Source organism: Sorex fumeus, unplaced genomic scaffold (genome assembly GCF_029834395.1).
Source record: "Sorex fumeus unplaced genomic scaffold, SorFum_2.1 ptg000122l, whole genome shotgun sequence".
Lineage (NCBI taxonomy): Eukaryota > Metazoa > Chordata > Mammalia > Eulipotyphla > Soricidae > Sorex > Sorex fumeus.
This window is the reverse complement of record NW_026606179.1, coordinates 50,862,726-50,886,246: the sequence shown is the minus strand read 5'-3', so window position 1 is coordinate 50,886,246 and position 23,521 is coordinate 50,862,726. Positions and strand designations below refer to the sequence as shown.

At 45.5% G+C, this 23,521-nt stretch overlaps 1 protein-coding gene across 1 annotated transcript in view; it reads right to left on the bottom strand.

Annotated features, from left to right (window-relative positions):
- Nucleotides 1-22,162, bottom strand: part of SNTB2 (syntrophin beta 2) — a 71,512-nt gene extending 49,350 nt beyond the window's left edge. The window contains exon 1 of the mRNA XM_056136840.1: nucleotides 21,556-22,162. Coding sequence (XP_055992815.1) covers nucleotides 21,556-22,162 — 607 coding nt within the window. The remainder of the gene's footprint in view (nucleotides 1-21,555) is intronic.
- Nucleotides 22,163-23,521: the final 1,359 nt, after the last annotated feature.

Below are 23,521 nucleotides of genomic sequence, written 5' to 3'. Positions count from 1 at the left end.
AGCAAGCACTCCATCCTGAACATCCAATCAGAGTCACCACCAGGGAACCAGAATGCCATCCAAGTTTCCACATTTTAAAACACTTTGTAATTTTTAAAAATTGTACAAAAGACCTGCTATTCGTAACTACTGCCAAGCTTTTGTTGTCATTAGGATGTTCTGACTACACTGGCAGTACTGAGTTCAGGAAGAGGAGAAAATATGAAGATGTGTTCATATTCTTTTCCTGCCTTTTTTATATAATACATGACTCGTGGGTTCACCTATAGCTGACAAATGTGCAAAGTTCATAAAAATAATTTGTTGACAGTACCACATGGGGTGCCAGGGGCTGAACATGGGTAGGTTGCATGCAAGGCAAGCACCTTATCTACAGTACTATCGTCCCATCCCCTAATTTGTTTTATTGTTTGTTTTTGGGTCACACACCTGACAATGCTCAAGGGTTACTCTGGGTTCTGCACTTAGGAGTAACTCCTGCCGGTGCTCAGGGAACCATATGGGATGCTGAGAATTGAACCCAGATCAGCCATGTGCAAGGTAAATGTCCTACCCGCCGTACTGTCATCCCAGCACCTGTCTTATTTTTATTTTATTTTATTTATTTATTTATTTATTTATTGGCTTTCTGGGTCACACCCAGCAATGCACAGGGGTTACTCCTGGATTTGCACTCAGGAATTACTCCTGGCGGTGCTTGGAAGACCATCTGGGATGCTGGATATTGAACCTAGGTTGGCCGCGTGCAAGGGAAACGCCCTACCTTCTGTGCTATAGCTCCAGCCCTCCTGTTTTAGTTTTTAAAAAATTAAAAAATAAAATTAACAACAATGGTAATGAAAAACAAAATTTGGAAGAATATGATCATCAAAATGCATGATATTTATATGGAATTATGAGCCACAGAACAAAATAAATATCTATGAATCAACATGATTACTTAAAAAAAAACTAAATAAAAAAAATAAACAAGGGATAAGGGATAACACTCATAAAAAAGAATTTCAAGGGCTGGCAAGATAGTACAGTGGGTAAGGTGCTTGCCTCACACCTGTCAAGCTAAGTTAGATCCCCAGCATCCCGGCTAGCACAGCCAGGAGTGATTCCTGAGTTCAGAGAGCACTGCCTGGTGTGGCTTCAAAAACAAAACAGAGAATCCCAGGGTTAGAGAAAGTTCAGTGGGCTGGAGTGCATCCCCACATGATTATCCACCTAATCAGGCACCACCAGATATGCCTCCAAAACAAACAAAAAAAAAAAACCAGAATAGTCCAGGGTGGGGCTAGAAAAATACTGTAACAGGGAAGGCATTTGCCTTGTACACAGCCAATCCAGGTTTAATTGCTAGACCCAGAGTAGAAACTTTAGGTAAGGTAAAGGTAAAGGTAAAGGCCCTCCCGTCGATCATCGATTTGCTCGAGCGGGCCCAGTAACGTCTCCATTGGAGACTTTGTTGTTACTGTGTCTGGCATATCGAATACTCTCGGTAGCTTGCCGGGCTCTCCGAGAGGGGCGGAGGAATCGAACTCGGGTCGGCCATGTTGGCCGCTTGTAAGGCGAACGCCCTACCTGCTGTGCTATCGCTCCAGCCCTTTAAAGATCTACTATAGCAAAATTTTACCAAGTAATACAGTTTTGGTGGGGTTTTGTTTTGTGTGCCACACCTGGTGATACTTGGGACTTACTCCTGACTCTGCACTCAGGGATCACTTCTGGTGATGCTTGGTGGACCATGAGGTTCCAGAACTCGAGCCCAGGTTGGTCGCATGCAAGGCAAATGCCCTACCTACTGTAGTATCTCTTCTACTCCAAATGCAATATTTTTAATTATAGCCATCATGTTAACTATTAGATCCTAAGATATACATCTTACAGCGGGAAGCTTATATTCTCTGACCAACACTTTCCTATAGTCCCCTCTCACTTTTACTTCATTGCTGAGCCAATTTGAGTTAGAATAACGACAACCAAAGAATGCTGCCACTCCAGAGGAATCCAGATTTAATTTCAAAATTTCCTGACTCTTCCTGCCAAATAACATTAAGGTAACATTAGAGATGATCAGCTCTGGATATGTAAATGTTTGCCCTTGAAATTAGTAGTAAATTTGTGTTAATATTAGCTTTCCTATAATCACTGAGTACTTATCTTGGAATTATATTTATCTTCATGTATGCTAAATCCTCCTCTCTTCTGGAGATTACTCCAGGAAAGGAGATTCACCAATGTAGTTAGCACAAATGAATCATAGAGCGACACTCCAGAGTCTAAATTACCATATTTTGAGAAGGTTAATGAAATGGCTGTTCAAGTATATCATGTTCTTCTCCGACACACACCCAATCACCCAGCATGTTTTTTGGATAAATGCTTCACTGAAAACAAACAACTTGGGACAGGAGAGATAGTTCAGGGTATAAGAGGCTGGTCCTAGTATGATCCATGGCACAAGGTCTCCGGGAGCACTTCTAAGAGTAACTGAGCCAGGAGTACCTGATTGCTGCTGGGCGAGTTCTCCAAATACACAAAAATACAGATCCAGGAACAATCCCTAAGCATTGCCAAGTGTGACCCAAGACCCAGAAAGAAAAAAACAACAGTAATTATGCATAAAGAATATTGGAGCTAATGGAGACCCTAGTGATAATTCAAACCAATCTATTCACTTTTATACTTTGGGTTGGGAGGGGTTGCTTTTGTTTAGTTTTTTTCTTTTAGTTTTGGTTTTGGGGACACAAAGTTCAGGGCTGATACTTCTGTTGAGGTGTTTGGGCTACTCCTGCTGAGGGCATAGTATGTTGGGGGCCAAGCCCATGTCTCTGGCATAAGAAGCATATGTACAATCTCTTTGGGCTATCTTCCTCAGTCCTCCTATTTTTGGATGTTGCGGGGTGCGGGGGAACCCTGCAATGCTCAGGACTTATTCCAGGCTCTGCACTCAGGGATCATTCCTGACAGGGCTTAGGGGACCATAGAGCATATCAGGGTTAAAACCAAGGTCGACCACATGCAAAGCAAGTGTTCTACCCACAATACTCTAGCTCTGGCCCCTCTAGTTACTTTCAATGTGATATAAACTGAAAAACTCAGAAAACTAAGGTCTAGAAAAGAACCAAAGTTCTACCAAGTTATAGTTCATATACTGCAGACCAGTACCTGAAAAGACTGATGTCATCTTTTCTTGAATGCCTCAACTTTCAATTTGGTCTTCAGATAGTGTAAAATCTTAACATACCACGAGTATGTTACAATTACTCAAGAAGCAGTAGAAATGAGTTAAGACACAAACTTGCTCACTGGATCTATACAGTTAAAAAACTGGAGTAATCAGGCATTATCTAAGAATGACAGGATATTCCTACCATGTAAGAGCGCAGGCCCATTCTGGAGATTCTCAGCAAATCATTACAATGTGGCCTTCGGTACAATGGGAAAGCCTAAGAATGTGGTGTTGCTCAGGCCTGAAGTGCCAGGGATTACCCAAGCTACCGTGGCAGGGTATTGGGAGCATGAGAAATAGGGCTGTCGGGGTGGGGTGAGGGGGACCTCTCTACAACTAATGATCCTTGAGGGAACGATGTAGCACCAGGGATAGAAAAGATTGGTCACATGAAAGTATGCACCGTAACCCCTAAGGCTCCCAAGTTTTATCAATGAATAATTACAGCACAGCCCATTAAGCACTATTACAGAAAAATTCATCAAATGTCTAGAAAGTAAAAGAAGTTTAAAAAAAGAAAGAAAGAAAGAAAGAAAGAAAGAAAGAAAGAAAGAAAGAGTGGTTGGGCCCAGAGATGACTCAGTGGTAGAGACTGACATGCAAAAATAAGGCCCAGAGTTCAAACTCTTGCACCCTCCCCGTACCCCAATGCCCAAGAGGATTCCTAGTGCCAAAACAAGAGTGCTATCTCCAGCATAAATCCATACTTCTACAACAAACTTTAAGTGTTGTAAAAAAAATCACTATCTCAAATTTTTTAAAGTAATTTTTAAATAAATTCCTTACATACTCTAAAAGAATGATGCAGCTCATTCCTTAATAACAAATGCATACAAAAGATATTTCCTAGGGAGAAGAAAGTTCAATGGGCTGAGTTCATTCTTTGCATGCAGAAACCCCTAGTTCAATCCCAAATCCTGGTACTACTTGGTCCTCCAAACACTGTCTGGAGCAATATCCAAATACGGAGCAAGAAGTAGCCCCTGAACATCACCATATGTGGCCCAAAATCTAAGGGGAAAAGATACTTCTTTGAATGGAAACTGGGAATTAATTACCTACATCTTGCTCAAATCATATATTCACTGGAGAAATAAGGATTATTACATTTAAAAATTAAAAGTAAGAGCCAAGAGTGGTTTCCAAAACTCCTAAGACTTTCTAACAAATCCTAGTTCTTTATATGAGTAGGAAGATATGAGTAGGAAGATTTTATGGACATAAAATAGATCTTTTCCATAACACGTTGTATTTAAGGTTGTTTTTGTTTGGGGGTCACACCCAGCAGTGCTCAACCCACTCATCACTTCTGGTGACCTTGGGGAACTATATGGGGTTTTGGGGATTTACCCCAGGTCGGCTGCATGCAAGGCAAAAACCCTACTTCCTGTACTATTGCTCTAGCTCCTGTATTTAAGTATTCTATAGAAGTATTATTAAAAATTTCAGTTTCATCTGAGAACAAGTCACTCATTCTTTCAAATCCACTGAATTACTAAAATCTTTAAATTATTTGTGTGGGATCTCAGGGAGGGGGGCACGCTTGAGAAATCTAAAAGAAGTAGGCAGAAAATGCTAGACACAGGGAAGAGAAAATGGAAAAAGACAATGTTATCCAAGTAAAAGAAAAAGTATCTATGTCACATCCACCAAACACAATACTAGAACATACATCCAAGGATCTGGGGTCAAGAGAGGAAGAAAGACAAAAGATAAAAGACAGGACTTTCTTCCTGCCTAAAAAGGAACCATTAGAGATATCAGTGAAACATGAGTTCCAGCAAAAAACCTTTTCTCTGGGATGGAAATAAGGGTAACTGTAAAAAGAAAGTACCATTTCTTACCTTGAATTCTCAGAGTTGGGTAACGCAATGAGGGGGTCATATCATTTTTTATTTTAAAAAAATCGGAGGGGGAGGGCCTCCCCTGGTGATGCTCAGGGCTTATTTCTGTCTCTGTGCTTAGGGATCACTCCTGCAGGCTCAGGGGACCATAAATCGAACCAGAAATTTCAGGGTGCCAGAAATCGAACCAGGTCAAGTTATGTGCAAGGCAAGCACCTTATGTACTGTAATATTGTTCTGGCCCCCATATCCGTTTTCCAAAATGGTCCTATTCTGTCTACCAAGTCAATAAAAAAAGTATAATGGAAACAAACCAAGATCATCAGTACGTAAATACTATGACCATATGTGAACCACACAGCAGAAAAATCACCAAATTTCCTGGAATAAATAATTTCCATTTCCACTTCCACAACTGAATTCTGCCCAATAGTCAAACTAACAATTTGAATCAAGTAGAAAGGTAATTTGATGCCAAGAAAGATGTGGGAAATTGCTGAGTGGAAAAATACTTGCTTAAACCACAGACTGTTTGAGCATTGAAGGGGCTGATGTTGCAAATTTTCATGTGTTGGTAGATCATCTGAAAAATTCCTTCTTCGGTTCAAGACTGGATGTTCTTAAATGGGTCTTAACTTTCCTAACGTTTAAAACTGTACTCAGTTCATTTGGATTGTGTGCCATATACTAACTTGGAGATTCTTTCTTTCCACAGAGCAAAATTAATCATTTGTCTCTGTGAAGAATTTATGTTTCTGAAAGAATTTCAAATCTATGCAGAGAAAAAGCCTGAGGTGCTATGTTTTTTGAAACTGTGGCAAAGTCGAACTCTTAGACATTACTGTCTCAACATGTTTTTTCTTTTGAGGAGCAGTAAGATATTCCGTATATGGAAAATCCTGATGGCATACAACTCAATGACTTTGGTGCCAGGTGGGAGATTTATGGTGAACCTACTGAAGCAAATGGAGCTGAGCCACAGTGCCACCCATTTCTGCTTCCATGTAACAGTCCTCACCAGGCTAGAGGGATAGTACAGCAGGTAGGCCAATCAACAGCACCCCATATGGCACATGAACCCATCAGGAGTGATCCCTGAGAGCAGAGCCAGGAGTAAGCCTTGAGCACAGCCAGGTGTGTCCCCTTTCCCACCAAAAAAGAATAGTCCACACCAGTTTCTAGCTTATAAAACAACATTAGGGGAGGATTCCGCAACAGATTCTTACTGTAATAAGTAAGAAAGAGTGCAGGTAGGGCATTACCATGAGGCCAACATTGGTTTAATCCCTGGCACTACATATGGTACCCAAAGGCCACCAGGAGTGATCCCTGAGTGCAAAGTCAGGAAGTAAGCCCTGTGCACCTCTCGTGTGGCCAAATATAAAATTAAGAAGGTCGCAAAAGTGCATAAGATTCACACCTGGGCAGAAAAATAGCTAAAAGGGTTGAAATGCACACTTGTCAGAGAAATAACTGTAAGGGAGGGAGTGCATGCTTTGCGTGCTGGAAGTCAGGATTTGATCCCCTGCACTGCATAGTCCCCTGAGCTGGGAGTAGCCCCTGATCACTTCTGGGTGTGACCTCAACACACACACACACACACACACACACACACAAATCACAATCTTGGAGTCAGAGCAATAGTGGGTAGGGAACTTGTCTTGCATGTGATTGACCCAGATATGATCACTGGCATCACAAATGTACCCTGGGCCTCATCAGGAATGATCTTTGAGCACAGAGGCAGGAGTAAGCCTTGGGAGCCACTGGGTGTAGCCCCAACCCCTGCCCCAAATCACAATATACATCTAATATAAATAGTAACCATAACACTACCTTCTATTCCCTCTAAATGTAGAAATTTTTGTTTCTTTAAAATAATTTTTAGGAGCTGGAGAGATAGTACAGCGGGTAGGGCATTTGCCTTGCACGCGACCGACCAGGGTCGATTCCCAGCATCCCATATGGTCCCCTGAGCATTGCCAGGAGTAAGTCCTGAGTGCATGAGCCAGGAGTAACCTCTGTGCATCGCTGGGTGTGACCCAAAAACCAAAAAAAAAAAAAAAGGTTTTTTTTAGTAATTGATGAGATGTGAGAAGTTATCCAACTTTCATCAAAAACCCTGAAGTGAAAATTGGGAAGATATGAACAGACAGCCTTACAGCCATGCGCAGAAGAAACAGGGTAGAGACTGTTAGTCCCTTAAGCAAATAAGTGCAAACATTTTTGCCTAGAACATGGTTAAACAATGGCAAAGGATCACAGAGGGACTGGGAACAAGACACAACTAATTGCAGATGCTCAAGTAATAGCTAAAATGATAGGAACAAGTGACATAAACATGAAATGTATACAAGGGCCAAGAATCAGGACCCTACAAGCTCCTAAATTAGCTAAAATTAATTTTCCCTACAAGACTAAAGTGTTTATTATTAACAGGAGGGTTAAAATTTATCTTTCTTCCTCCCTCCCTTCCCTGCTGTTCCTCCTGCCTTCGCATCCTTTCCCTTTATCTTCTTTCCCTCCCTCCCTCTCTTCCTTCCCTGCCCTTTATGGTGCTGAAGATCAAACCCAGAGCCTCATACAAGTGCTCTCTGGCTGAACTACATCCCTAAAAGGAACCAATCTTTTCTATAGTACCTGTTATATGCTAGGTACTTTGTAGAAAATACGTTATGCTTTGTGTAACTGTCAATTGTTTGACTAAAAAATATACTGAAGAATTTCTTAAAAATATACTTAAAGAATCTCTTACTCTGCTGACATCACGCAGAACTCCTTGATCTGATGGGCTGTTATTTCTGTATTAGTACAACACTATCATTGGTGTAGATGAGGTATATTCTGCTCAAGAGTACTTTATGGGGAAGAACTTGGATTTGTTGGAGCATAAACCCAGTAGTGTTTGGGGGTCATTCCCAGCAGTGTTCCATGCATGTCAGGAATCAAATCCAGGGCTGCAGAGAAAGCACAGCAGGTAGGGTGCTTGCTTCGCATGAGGTCAACCTGGGTGGGTTTGAACCTGGTATCCCATATGGTCCGCAAGCATAGCCAGAAGTGATCCATGAGAGCAGAGTCAGGAGTAAGCCCTGAGCACTGCCAGGTGGGGCCCAAAAACTAAAAAACAAACTGACACTGTCACTGTCACTGTCCTCCCGTTGTTCATCGATTTGCTTGAGCGGGCCCAGTAACATCTGCATCGTGAGACTTGTGGTTACTGTGTTTGGCATATTGAATGTGTCACGGGTGGCTTGCCAGGCTTTGCCCTGCGGGCGAGATACTCTAGGTAGCTTGCCAGGCTTTCCGAGAGGGGCGGAGGAATCGAACTCGGCTCAGCCGGCCGGCTGCGCACAAGGCAAACGCTCTACCACTGTGCAAACAAACAAAAAACCTGAATCAAACCCAGGGTCCCACAGATTCAAAGGAAGTGTTTTATCACTGGGCCACATTCCTGTTCCCAAAAGTACTTTTTCTTGTAGTGTAAGATAGATAACACTGACCTATTCTGCTGAGTCTACTTTGACAGTTTCCCAAGCCTTTCACTGTGTCCTAAACAATAGTTTTTCCCGAGTCATTCCTTAGATCTTGCTATGATAGAGCTCCTATGGTGTGCCTGCACAAGATCACAGCAGCTATACTTACTCCTACTGCTGAGGAGATCCCGCTCATGGAAAAACAACATAGGAAAAGCATACAAGCAAGCCAGCAAACCAAAAAGATGGAAGAAACTGAATTCAATGTGGAAATCAAGACTTCTAATTTGACCATTCTCATTAATACATGGGTAAGAGAAAAGTTAATAGTGGATCTTTGAAAGTTAATTTTGAATTTTCAGGAGGTTTTTTTTTATTGTTGTTTTGTAGAAACAACTTTACCTCTTTAAATTACACTTTGCTCAAGCAAATATTAGTCTTCGTTTTCCTTCTCACAGCAAAGGCAATGAGTTGTGGCAGATAAATAGCAAAGAGGAGCAGGAGCAGAATGGTAGAGGATAGGGCACCTGCCTTGCATGCGACTAAGCCGGGTTCAATACCCAACATCCCATATGATTCCCTGAGCCCCACCAGGAGTGATTCCCGAGTGTGGAGTCAGGAATAGGCCCTGAGCATTGCTGGTTGTGTCCCACAAACAAACAAAAAAATGGAGGTGACATGATTAAAATATGACTGTTCATGAAAAATGTTTCAACTAAACCAAGATTTTTACCCTCAAGTAAGAAATCTGAAAGAACTATTCAAACTATTTTCTGGAAAATGTGAAAATAATTTCTCAAGATATTTTTAGTGTTGTTGATGATAAATACCAACAGGATTAACATTCCTGTCAGCTGTCCTCTGCATCCTAACCTGGTTAATACAAAAAGATTTAGTAACAGTTTCCCACCCGTAATATAAAAAACATTCTTTTCATAAAGAATTTTATATTTCCTCAAATGAATCAAGTGAATACTTTACTAAGAAGTATTAAAGGATTTTATGCCTATGCCTTCTTAATCCTTAATCCCCACTTCCCCACTCAGTACAGCAACACAGGAAAATAAGTTAGCCTGCTGTTTTAAGTACACCTTACATGGGTCTGGGACATAGCGCAGTGGGAGAGCATCTGTTTCACATGTGTGAGGCCCTAGATTCCATCCAGGGTAGTACCTCACATCACTGTGCTCCCCAGTACTGTCCCTGTGATTCCTTGAGCCAGAAACATGCAAACCCTGCCCCCCCCAACCCCGCTACCACCAAGTGAGCACTGCAACCAACTATGGGAGCTCTGGCACAGTACCAAGTATATTACAACATTAACACAACAAAAGGAAGGGAACAGAATGAACTATGATTCAGTATTTTCTTTTTAAATATGGGGTGGGAGGGTAGGAAGAGGGAACAGAGAGAGAAAGGACAGTGAATAGGACAATTGTCTTGCAAGTAAGTGGCCAACCCATGTTCAATCTCCAGCATCCCTTATAGCCACCCCCGCCCAGGGCGGGGGGAAATACCAGGGTCAGAGAAATAATACAGTGAGTAAGGCACTTGCCACGCACACGGCTAACTCGAGTTCGATCCCTGGTACCACATATGGTTCCCTAAGCACTACCAGAAGAGATCCCTGAATAAAGAACCTGGGGTAAGCCCTGCGCACCACACACTGTGGCCCAAAATCTTCCCCAGTATTTTTTAATCAATTAATAAAAGACAACTTAAAAGTGCTTTCTCCTGAGCACAGCAATGTGCAACCCAAAAAAGAAAACCAAAGCTGAATATTATAAACTTAACACTCACCTAAGTCTCATCAAAGTATTTCTTTTCAAAAAAAAAAATTGGTCTTTGAAGCATATATGGCGACTCAAATCCAAGGATCTAGGTCTCCTGCATGCAAAGCAAGCACTCCAGCCCCAATAATTTCATCCCGCCCTGCCCCAATAACAATCATTCTTCTTTACACCCCTAGATAGAAACCTAAGAGCTAATTCACCATATCCAATCAGCCCCCACATCCTGTCATTTCTTCCTTTAATACATCAGCTCTCAATTTTCCACCACAATGTCTCTAAGGGATCAAATGCCTGAGCTGATAATTGAGGCTGGCTGCCAGTAATCTCTGGGTGCATGGGCAGTTCAATGCAAGCTGTGCAGATAAGACATGGACCCCAGCAGATTCTGCTGCCCCGTGGAAAACTCAGCCTTTTGAAGATGTTCTTTTCAACTGAATCTTCCTCTTCTCCCTCTCTTTGATTGTCACCCCACATCTCCTCTTCAATGACACTTACCTCTGCTTTGGATTGCTTTCAGTGCAACAGCTGTAGTTTTTCCTACCTCTGGCCTTTCCTCTTAGCATTGCATCCAAAGCAACCACTGCTGCCAGCCCCAAATTCTGTTCCCCGCATGTCACTTCCTGGCTCAAAAATGGATTGCATCAGTTCCTCCACCCCTTCGTTTTTCAACCTCTCCCCTATTCTCTGGGCCTTTCCCCCTTGCTGTACAAATATGCCCCAATTTAAAACAAAGCAAAACAAACCAAAGCAAATGCAAGAGTAAAACTTTTCCTGGACACGACATTCAACTCTAGATACCTTACTCACTTTTATTTTCCTAAGGAGCTTTTAAAAACATGGTCCACTTTGCTGCAGGCTCTCTCCCTGACATATATGAGCCCCTGGTTTTAATCCACAGAACTGGAAAGAAAAAATAATGTATTTCTCATCAATGATAGAATGCTTAAGTGTGTTCGCCAAGAAGTGACTTGGCAATAGAGCACACACCTTTTGTGTGTATGAGGCTCTGGGCTTGATCCTCAGTACCAAAAAAATAAAATGAAATAATTGAAAAATACAACCAAACCCCTCAACCAACTGCCCCTGCTTCTATCACTCTGCTGATATTGAGAACATCAATGATCTTGTTCTCTAATTACCAATGGACTTCTTTCCTGTCCTTGACTTTCTTAGCTTCTGCTGCATCTGAAGACACTCGTCTCCCTTCCTTCCAATTCACCATTTTCCCCAGTTGCTCTCGCTACCTCGTGGACCATTTCACTTCAGATACCTTTTCCTCCCATCTCACTTTAAACATAGGGATTCTGCATGATTGTGTGCTGGTTTGATTTCTCTATGTATGTATGTACACAGAGGGCTGGAGTGATAGCACAGCGGGTAGGGTGTTTGCCTTGCACAAGGCCAACCTGGGTTCAATTCCTCCGCCCCTCTCAGAAAGCCCGGCAAGCTACCGAGAGTATCCTGCCTGCACGGCAGAGCCTGGCAAGCTCCCCGTGGCGTATTCGATATGCCAAATACAATAACAAGTATCACAATAGAGATGTTACTGGTGCCCACTCAAGCAAATCGATGAACAACAGGAGGACAGTGCTACAGTACAGTGCTATGTATGTAAATATGTCATGTATCGTTCCTCTTTCCCTTCCCATTGTTGCAATGACTGGGGAACATACACATTTGGTTATGATGCTCACACACTTGGCTGTGGTGCTCACCAGATGTGGTAACACATCTGGTTGTGGTGACCACACACTCATCTGTGGTAATTGCTGGGGGTCATATACTTTATGGTGGTTGAACACCTGGTTTTATACCTGATGGAGGCTGCGATAATGCTCATACAGGTGCTCAGCAGAGCTTGAACTCCTGACTGTGATGTTTTTACACCTTTCATTGCAGTGCTCATTCAGCTGTGGTGTCCATCCAAGGTAACACACTTTGGAGGAAGTATTCACACACACCTGGCTGTCACTGTCACTGTCTTCCCGTTGTTCATCGATTTGCTCGAGCGGGCCCAGTAACATCTCCATTGTGACAACTGTTTCTGTGTTTGGCATATCAAATACGTCACGGGTAGCCTGCCAGGCTTTGCCATGAGGGCAAGATACCCTCGGTAGCTTGCCAGGCTCTCCAAGAGGGGCAGAGGAATCGAACTCAGGTCAGCCATGTTGGCTGCTTATAAGGCAAACGCCCTACCCGCTGTGCTATCACCTGGCTATGCACCAAAAATCACATTCCCTGTCGTGGCGCCGGAGGGTCCCAGACAGCAGAGCTACCAGGAATGAGCTTGGAGCATGTGTGTGGCATTGAACTCCTTACTTGCCAAGCAGGTGCTTTTAGTCCTGAGCCACCCTCCAGGCCGCGCTGACTTCTTTTTAATTTGCTCTCTCTCTTGATGATTGTATTAATACTCACAGCTTCAATTACCACCTCCACCCTGACATTTCATAAATCACCAGCTTAGGTTTGGCGTATCTCTCAACTACAGTCCTGTATGTCATTCAGACGAGCAAAGGGTCTTTTGTGTCAAAATATACATAGGTAATTAAAATTTAACATGTAAAAAACTAATCTCTGTTTAAATACATGTTATCTATCTGACATTGAAAATAAAGCCCACTCTGGGAATGAGGGAACAAGGTTCTCCAAATTAATTTAAGATGTACACAATTTACAAAGATCAGCCTTATTTGCTACTCCTTCCCCCAAAAAATGCAATCTAAGTACATTTCCCCCTGTAGGTTATTTAGGAGTTTTGCTTTTATATACTCTTGCTCAAGTTGTTTTGGTGTGATTAAATGAATAAATTGAATCAAACATTTAAAATAAACTAACCGGGGCTGGAGCAATAGCACAGCAGGTAAGGCGTTTGCCTTGCACGCAGCCGACCTGGGTTCGATTCCCAGCCTCCCATATGGTCCCCCAAGCACTGCCAGGAGCAATTCCTGAGTGCATGAGCCAGGAGTAACCCCTGTGAATCGCTGGGTGTGACCCCCCGCCCAAAAAAAAGCAAAAAAATAATAATAAAATAAAATAAAATAACCTAAAATAAACTAACCTAGACTATTTTTTATTTTGGGGTCACACCAACGGTACTCAGGACTTACTCCCAGCAGCTGTCAGGGGACCCTGGGGTGCTAGGGATTGAACAGCCCTCCCATGTGCTTAGCCTGTTGAGCTATATCTCTAGCATCAAAATTAAACATTTCCTCCTGGGGCTGGAGCGATAGCACAGCAGGTAGGGCATTTGCCTTGAACACGGATGCAGGTTCGATTTACAGCATAAAAAAAAAAAATTCCTGGGGGGGAAGGAGAAAAAAAAAGAAAAAAAAAAGTATTTCCTCCCCATACCCAATTGTTCTCATGGATCCTGGCTCTGTACTCAGGGATTACTTCTGCTGGGGTTCAGGGGGACATGCAGTGCCAGAGATCGAACCTGGGTAGGCCTTGAGCAAGGCTAATGCCCTACCCACTGTACTATTTCTCTAGTTCCCAAAACTAAAATTACAATACTAATTTCTCTCCCATTCTTTTTTGGTTCTTAATATTTATCTAATTTCCCAAGCCAGAAATCTAGATGTTATCCTGTACTGTTCTCTCTTCCTTGAGTCTCAAATTGTTCCTTTAGACCTGTTATTTCTTCTTTTTCTTTCTTTTTCTTTCTTTTTTTTTGGGGGGGGGGGGCAGTGCTCAGGGCTTACTCCTGGCTCTGCGCTCAGAAATTGCTCCTGGCAGTATTCAGGAGACTGTATGGGATCCCGGAGACGAAATCCAGGTTGGCCACGTGCAAGGCAAATGCTCTACCCACTGTAGTACCTCTCCGACCCCTAGATCCACTGTTTCTATCTCGTTTATATTTTTCCGCTTCACGCTTTCCAATTTCACTACCCTTGTGGTGTTGCAACAACCGCCTAACTGCTTTCCCTTACCTCATGTCTTTCCCTCCTACACTCCATCTGCCAACCTGAACTTTCTAGGACACCACTCCTTACTCTAAAGCAATTTAAAGCCTGGGCGGCTCCCTAGGCCTAAAACTTTTGACAGCTCACACCCACAGAGTGTACACTCTCCATCTATGAATATTCATTAATGTCAAATGTATAAATAGGAAACAGATAAAAATAGAAATCAAGGAACAATGGGATAAAGATGAAACGCACTAACATACCCCTGATGAAATCATGCGAGTTTAATTTCTATATGACTCTAAGTATAATATACTCTTAAGAGTGAAGTTCATTGACAATAATGCATATAACTCCTTATTCTATTAGTCTGTTTCAATTTCTTTTAGGCTTACTTCTTGGCAGATAAGATTACCTTGTAGAGTGACAGAGTTCCTTTTTGGGAGGAGAAACATCAGCTCTATCTTTCTATTACTATTTGCAGTGCTAGGACTATCTAAAATTCATGATTTCCTTGTGCAACTATCTGAAAAACTTATTCATTTTATAGAGATTTAGTTAAAAGAAGATAACAAAACATAACCACACAATTCCTGAGTAAACTGCAAAAGCTACACTGTGATAATGGCTGTCAAATTAGTCATACTGCTCAGCCTCTCTATGACATTCTGATGTATCACTTCCTATATCAAATGTTTACAGGCACTGTCATAAGACAGAGGTCATAAGACGGGGGGGGGGAGAAATGCTGTCTATACATTATACATTAATAAAGGTCAAATATTCTCTTCTCAAGGTGAAAGGTAAAATTCAGGGTCAGGCATGTGGCTCAGTGATAGAGAACAGGCCCTGTATGGAGTGGGGGAAGGGAAAGAGGAAGAGAAAGGGAGTGAGGGAGGGAATAGAGGGAGGGACGGAGTGAAGGAAGGAAGGAAGGAGTAGGAAGAAAAAGAAGTCAGAATGCATGCTAACCTACATGGACAGTGATTAGATCTTAAACAGTCCAGAACAATTAAAAAAAAAACACACACACACTGGGGCTGGAGCAATAGCACAGCGGGTAGGGCGTTTGCCTTGCATGCGGCCGACCTGGGTTCGATTCCCAGCACCCCATATGGTCCCCCAAGCACCGCCAAGAGTGATTCCTGAGTGCAGAGCCAGGAGTAACCCCTGAGCATCAGCTGGGTGTGACCCAAAAAGCAAACAAAATAATAATAATAAACCACACACACAAATGAAATTTAATCTGAAGTCTAAAGATATACATTTAATCACAATAGAGAGTAACCTTTATTCTGGAAGAAATACTCTGCAGAAATACATCAGCTGAAGTCACTAAGTTATCCTTTGAGATCTAAAGTAAAGAACGGTTATGGGGGCCTGAGAGATAGTACAGCAGCTAAGGTGCCTACCTTGCATACAACTTATTTTGGTTCAATCTCTGGCACCACATATGTGGCACCATATATGATCCAAGTGATCCCTGAGCTCACAGTCAGAAACCATAAGCAATTGCTGTTTTGTTCTGTTTTGTTTCGGTGGCACCCCGCTGTGCTTACTTCTAAGTATTTATAAAATGTTCATAACCAGTCAATATTAAACTCAATAAACTCAAATTTCTATATTCATTTGAAGGCCATATTTTACATATAGGGAATGTTCCAAGAAATAATATTTGTGCTGGAAAGATAGTGCAGCAGTAGGTCATTTGCCCTGCATATGGCCAACTCAGGTTGGATCCCTAGAACTCCACATGGTTCCCTGAGTATACCAAGAGGGACCCCTGAGCACAAAGTCAGTAATAAACCCTGAGCAATGCTAGTTGTGGCCCCCAAACCAGAAAGACAAAAACTAAATAATATAGGAGGAGGGCTGCTGGTACAAGGATTAAGGCATTTCCAAAACACACTGTCACGAGTGACTCCTGAGCAGAGCCAGACTAAGTCAAAATACCCTTCAGGTGTGACCCAGATTCCCTCTCCCATCCATCAAAATATAAAGAATCTAGGTACAAGGACATAGGTTTTATATAAACACGTCTAGTCATTCAAATGAAATACAAAGATAAACGTAACATTTTTTTAATGAAGTAAAAGAGTTATTATTTTGGTTTTGGGTCACACCCAGCAGTGCTAAGTAAGAGATGACTCAGGTGATAATCAGGGGATCATATAGGTGCCAGAATAAAATCGGGATTCACCACCTGCATAGCAAGGGTCTTACCCGCTATTCTCTCTCCGGCCCTCTATGTCAACGGCACTGGCCACTGTTCAAAACTAAATTCATAATCTTACCATGTATTTCTTTGGAACCTTTGATTCTAATAAGTCTTATCTTGGCTTTGGTGATAATGCTTTTGTTCAACTGTTCAGACTTTGTTCTTTTTTTTTTTCTAACTGGGCCACACCCAGAAGTGTTCAAGACCTGGCTCTGCACTCAGTGATCACTCCTGGTGGGGCTCAGGGACCACATGAGGTACAAGGGATCAAATCTGGGGCCACTACATGTAAAGCAAGCACCTTACCTGTTGCACTATTGCTCTACCCACCCCTTCTTTTAAACTGCTGTGCAGGCAGTTTCATGCTTTCATGCTGGGGTATGGTGCCATGTGATATCGGGGACCTACTCCAGGATGACACATGGGCAAGCTTGTGCTCTACTACTTGGGTCACACCCCTGACTTGTGGTCATTGGTCTTTTATCTTTTTGGTTTATGAACCACATGCTCAGGGGTTACTCCTGGCTCTGTGCTCAGGCATTACTCCTACTCAGGGGACCACATGGGGTCCTGAGGATGGAAGTTAGATTGGCGCCCTACCTACTGTACTATCACTCTGACCTCAGTTGTTGTTCTTTTTTTTTTTTTTTTTTTTTTGCCTTTTGGCACACCCAGCAATGCTCAGGGTTACTCCTGGCTTTGCACTCAGAAATTACTCCTGGCGGTGCTTGGGGGACCATATGGGATGCCGGGGATCGAACCCAGGTCGGCCGTGTGCAAGGCAAACGCCCTACCCGCTGTGCTATCACTCCGGCCCCAGTTGTTGTTCTTTGGGGTTGTTTACTACTACCTTCCCCATGACTAGAAATGTGCCCAGCCCATCAACTGTTAAATGAGCAATAAGCCTTGGAGGGAGGTTTTATAATCACGTTGGCTTTACAGATGAGGAGACTTAAGGTTTAGTTAACAGGCTGAGTAACCCGCCTAGGGGTTACAAACCACTAGTCAGAAACAACCCCAAGGATATCTGACCACAAAATCCTCATTTGTGCACAATCTTCACTACACAAGATAGCGTCTGTGCTCCTGTCCTCCCTTGAAAACATATCTCGCTTGCTTGTCTCTGTTTCTGTATTTCCACTAAAGAAGGCTGTGTTCTCTCTCCTCTCCCCACCTCTACTTTTTTGTTTTTGGTTCACACCGAATAGCACTCAGAGCTTATTCCTAGTTCAGCGCTCAAGGATCACTCCAGGCAGGCTCCGGGGACCATAGAAGGTGTCAGGGATCAAACCCAGGTCGCCCACCTGCAAGGCAAGAGCCTAATCTGCTGTACAATTGCTCCGGTCCCCAGGTTCTCTCTTGAACACATCCCCCCTCTTTGCTTTCACATCTTTCTAAGCAAGTTTCATTCAATAAAAACCTCCTTGCTTCACATACACACACACACACACACACACACACACAAAGGTTTCTCATTGCGTGTTTGATGGTGCAAGCTTACTAGGGTAGGGGCTCAATACAACCTTCAACTTCCCCATCAATATTTGCCTGGGCACTGTTAACCTCTGGTCTATTAAGCATTGCTCGAACCCTCTCCAGCATATAGATTCCTCTCTATGATTATATTATTTTAGCTCTTTACCATACTTATTATTTGGGTTTTGGGGGGAAGGAGTGGCCACATCCAGCAATAACTCAGGGATCACTCCTGGTAGTGCTCTGGGGACCATGTGGTGCCAGGGATTCACCCTGGACCTCCTGCAAAGTAAAGCACAAGCTCAGACACTCCGTGCTAATTCCAGCCCCAATATATTTTGATTTTGGTTTTCCGTCCACACACGATGGCGCTCAGGAATTACTCCTGGCGGTGCTTGGGGGACCATATGTGATGCCATGAAAAAAACCTAGGTCAGCAATGTGCAAGACAAGTATCATACCTGCTGTACTACTGCTCCAGCCGCATGTTTATTCTTTATCCCTTTTATTTTTAAATTAATGACAAACAAGTGTGTTTCTTGACTTGGGGCCATACCCACTGTGCTCAGAGATCACTCCTAGCAGTGCTGGGGGACCATATGTGGTGTCAGGGATCAAACTAGTATCAGCAGTATGCAAAGCAGTGCCTAAACCCCTGTACTGCCTCTTGAGCCCTAAAATGTTTTCTTTTTTCTTTTTGGGTCACACCTGGCAATGCACAGGGGTTACTCCTCGCTCATGCACTCAGGAATTACTCCTGGCGGTGCTCAGGGGACCATATGAGATGCTGGGAATCGAACCTGGGTCAGCTGCGTGCAAGGCAAACGCCTTACCTGCTGTGCTATCACTCCAGCACGGAGCCCTAAAGTTTTTTGAGGAACAGAGCTGGGGATTGAACCTGGGCCTCTCACATACAAAACATGCTAACCTACTGAGCTGTGGCTCCAACAAAGGACTTTTTGGGGGGAGTGGGCCTTACCCAGAAGTGCTCAGAAGCTACTCCCACTGCAGAAGGTTCCTCCTAGAGGTGCTCTACCTCCCAGCCCTCCAGCGCTGGCTAAGTGTGCATGCAGTCTGTTGAGATGCAAAGCAATCACCCTGCTGTGTCTCAGGCCTCTCTTTCTCTCTGTCTCTGTCTCTGTCTCTGTCTCTCTCTCTCTCAACTACAACTTCCTGTGGCCAAGAATCAGGCGTCTTCAAGTATCCCTGGTGGGTAGTAATATTGAATAAATGTTTGATGAATAAATAATCCCTCCAAATCCCAGAGATAAAAAAGGAGCCCTTTAAACTCAGGTCCCTAATCACAGGAACCAGAGAGAACAGTTTTTACTTCTAGGGGGTGGCAAAGGCATGCCTGAAATTCCCTGCCCACACCACAAAAGAGAATCACTATGCTAAGATAGTTTTTCAAGTTTTGAGACATCTAACAGAAGGTTAATATACTTCCAAAATTTCAAGAGCTTGGCATAAAATCTAGCAATTAAAAGTGACCTACTTTCTAGATGGGACATCAGATCTCAATTTCAAATATTTTACTGGTTACATTAAATCACTGTTTTTAGAGATTTTGCATATTCTAGGTAATTTTATATCCTTTAACTTGAAAATGTTATTTTTTTTTATGTAGGAGTACTGCTATTCATTCAGCCACTGATCAGATGATTGAATTGGGCATGAACTCCACGAAAATGTTATTTTAAGGCCAGAAAGATAGTACAGTGGGTAGGCAGCTTGCCTTGCACAAAGGTGACGAGGGTTCTATCCCTGGCACCACTTATGATCCCCAATATGCACCAGGTATGATCCCTGTGGATAGAACCAGATGTATAAAATAGCTAAGAACAGCTGAGTGTAGCCAAAAACAAAACAAAATAAAAACAATTATTTTGTACCTCCTCACAAACAGGACAAAAGAACCCACCCAGGTCAAAGAGGTAATAGGGCAGTTAAGGCACTTGCCTTGCCACAGCCGACCCAAGTTCAATTCCCAGCACCACATGTGGTTCTCTGAGCACTTCCAGGGAGGATCCCTAAAGCAGCATAGGGCCAGAAGTAAGCCCTGATACTGCCAGATTAAGTGTGGCCCCAAAACAAATCTGTTGTAAAGGTTTAAACTATGCATCTTCATCATAGAACACTACAAAAATAGTGTTATGTTAGTTCTAAGAACTTAGTTAGATCAACTTTAAGATACCTATGACAGGGAACTAACTGAGGGGAATACCCTGTGGGGTCCAGGGGACTATGTGGTACCCAGAAATTGACCCCAATGCTCCCACATGCAAAGCTGTTTGAACTCTCTCCAAGGTTTTTTCATAGGCATTGCATAAGTGCCTCTCTGTGGTTCTACTTCTTTTACAAACCCTATTTTCTGAGCAGAGTTCCACCCTGACACTAAATGAAGGGAAAAAATCCTTTAAAGAAAGTGGGACACTGGAATTTCACAAACCGGTCTGGAAAAAAAGTGAAAATCACTTTGCCAAGCTGGAATTCTGGGCTGGGGCTTTGATGAGTTAGTTCCTCCTTGTCCCCATTCCCGATTTTCCTCTGCAGGAATACCCTCCTGACTCATCTCTGCCCAGAAAACATCTCCTTGACTAAAACCCAATTTCCACTACTTCCTAACTCTGCACTGCCTTAGCATGCATATATTGTTTGCATTGCACAATCAGACACTCGTAAGTCGCTGGCGGATTCTGGTTGTTTTTTTTTTTTTTAGTGTGTGTGTGTGTGGGTGTGGTTCTGTTTTTTCCTATCCTCTCTCCCAACTACAGACCAGGGACCTCGCTTTTTCCGTTGTCTTCCCTTTACCAGCTATTAAAAAGGTCCGGGAACGACCGAGCCGCCTGGGATCAAGAAAGCCCATCACTCAAAAAAAAAAAAAAAAACGTCTGAAGCGAGCAACTGGCTTACACGTGTCTATTCAGGTGCCGAGTTTTGAATTTCGGCCTTTAATATCGCCACACACCCCTCGTTAAAAGGGGGGAGGGGGAAATAAATAAATAAATAAACCTCTCCGGTGTAAGATCACGCGCCTCCTAACTTCACTCCAGGCAAAGAGAATTCAGCTTTCTTCGAAAACGCCCACGGAGCGGCGCGCCTCGGCGCGCAGAGGAACCCCGCGGCGGCGCGTCTCGCCCTCCGGGGCACGGCGCCGGTGGGCACGCGAGCCGGTCACGCTAAACCGGACGCCTCGGCTCGGTTCGGGGGGCTGGAGGGCGGGGGGGAAGGCCGAGGGAGCGCATCGCCGGCGATCACCGCTGGGAGCCCACCGAGGAGCCGACCCCCTGAGCGCCCCCGCGCTCTCGAGGTAGCTGGCTCGAGCTCACCGCGCGCAAGCGGGAGGCCGGGCGGGGTTGCTAGGTGGGGTGGTGGGTTTTGGGGGTGGGGTGGGGAGGGGTGTCCGAGGGGGGGGGGCGTGCGGAGAGCGGCCGGCGCGGGCCCCACCCCCCCATCCCCACCCCCGCCCCAAGTCCCAAGTCGGGCGTCCGGGGCCGGCCCGGGTCCCCGGCCAGGAGCGTCGCGGCGCCGCGGCGGGGGAGGGGAGGAACAAAGTGAGCGCGGCCCGGGCGCCCGCCCCGCGCCCCCCGCCCCGGCCCCGCGCCCCGCGCCCCGGCCCCGCTCACCCTCCAGCAGCACCTCCTTGCCCGCGCGCTTCAGCGCCTGCACGGCCTGGTCGTGGGTGGCCTGGCGCAGGTCCGTGCCGTTCACCGACAGGATGGCGTCGCCCAGCCGCAGCGCCCGGCTCTGGTCGGCCGCCAGCCCCGGGAAGATCTTGGAGATGAGGATGGGCATCCGGTTCTCGCGGCCGCCCTTGATGCTGATGCCCAGGCCGCCCGCCTCCTGCTTCACCACCCGCACCCGGCGCACGGGCGGCGACGCGCCCGCCTCGCCCGCGGGGCCCCGCGCGGGCGCGGCCGGCGGGCTCGGGGGGCCCAGGCCGCCGCGGCTCGGGCTGGCGGGCAGCGAGTCGCCCGCCCCGCCGCCGCCGCCGCCGTTCGCGAGGCCGTTGAAGGCGGCCGCCGCCAGCCCCAGCGACGCCTCGGCTTCGGCCGCCGCCGCGTCGCCCGTCAGGCTCAGGCTCTCCCCGCTCAGCTCGGCCACCACCCGGACCCAGCGCTCCCTCAGCAGCAGCTCCAGCAGCCCCGCTTTGGTGGCCCGCGTCCACACCGCCATGGCCGGCCCGGCTCCCGCTCCCGCCGCTCCCGCCGCAGTCGCCGCAGCCACCCTCATTCCAGTCAGGCGGCCGCCGCGGCGCTTCCCCCTTCCCGCCCGAGGGGGCGGGCCCGGCCCCGCCCCCGCCGGTTAATTATGCAGGAGGGACACGCCCACCGCCGGGGCGCGGGGGCGAGCCGGACGGAGCCGCTTCCGGGAGGTCCCAGAGTTGCCGGCAGTCCGGGGCGGGGCGGGGCGGGGGGCGGGGCCCTGGAAGTGCGGCTCCCGAGAAGTGCTCGTTGTCACCTTCCCCCGCCCGCCCCCCCCCCCCCCCGGGTTTTGTTCTCCGTGTGTCCCCCGTGTGTCCTCCCGGCTCCTGCAGCCTGGGCACGGCCAGCAAAAGCAAGCCTCGAGAAGCACTTTCCAGGTCGGCCTGGCTGGATTGCGGGCTCACGCTGGCCTTGATTGGTTGATCTCGAATTTACTGCGTGCACAGGCCTCAGAGTTCTTTTTTGAGGTCTGGAGATGAACGGTGCAAAACGGAGCTGAGAGCCGGCGGTCTAGCGAGGGAGGAAACAGAAATAACCAAGCGTATGTGAGAGATTCTTTGCGGTTAAGTGATAGCTAAGACGCCCTGTGGGCCAGAGATAGCCCAGGAGGCTGAGTGCAGGATCTCAGAAGGCCGGCCCCCAGCCCCCATTTCCCACCCCCAGCAAGGCAGGGAGCAGTTCCTGAGCATCTCTAGAAGTGTCCCAAAAAAAAAAAAAAAACAGAGACACGGTGCAGAACACAGGAGAAATATTGGAGTCATCTTCACAGATGACCACGAAACGGGATTAGCAGAGCAAGAGAAACCCCTTAAGCAAAGGCCAAGGAATGATTTCCGGGCATTTGTCACTCTGCTGTGTAATCACCTACGTACTTGCTGTAATGCAGGAGAGGACCAAGTCTTCTTGCAGGTAAACCTCTGCAGTAACAAAAGGTAGGTCTCAAAGATGTTTCAGAACCATGGTTATGTAGGAATATGCCAGAATTCCAAGGTGAGGGACTGGAGACCTAGTAAAAGTAAAGTAAAGTAAAGTAAAGGCCCTCCCGTTGATCGTGGATTTTGCTCGAGCGGGCCCAGTAACGTCTCCATTGGAGACTTTGTTGTTACTGTGTCTGGCATATCGAATACTCTCGGTAGCTTGCCGGGCTCTCTGAGAGGGGCGGAGGAATCGAACTCGGGTCGGCCATGTTGGCTGCTTGTAAGGCGAACGCCCTACCGCTGTGAAGTACTTGCCTTGTATGTGCTTGGCTTACCCCTGTTCTATCTTCAGCACTGCCAGGAATGAGACTGTGATTCCTGAGCACAAACTCAGGAGTAACCTTTAAGCACCTTAGGTGTGGTCCAAATGAATTCCAGTGGGAACAGAGCATAATGTCAGGGGAAGTGGC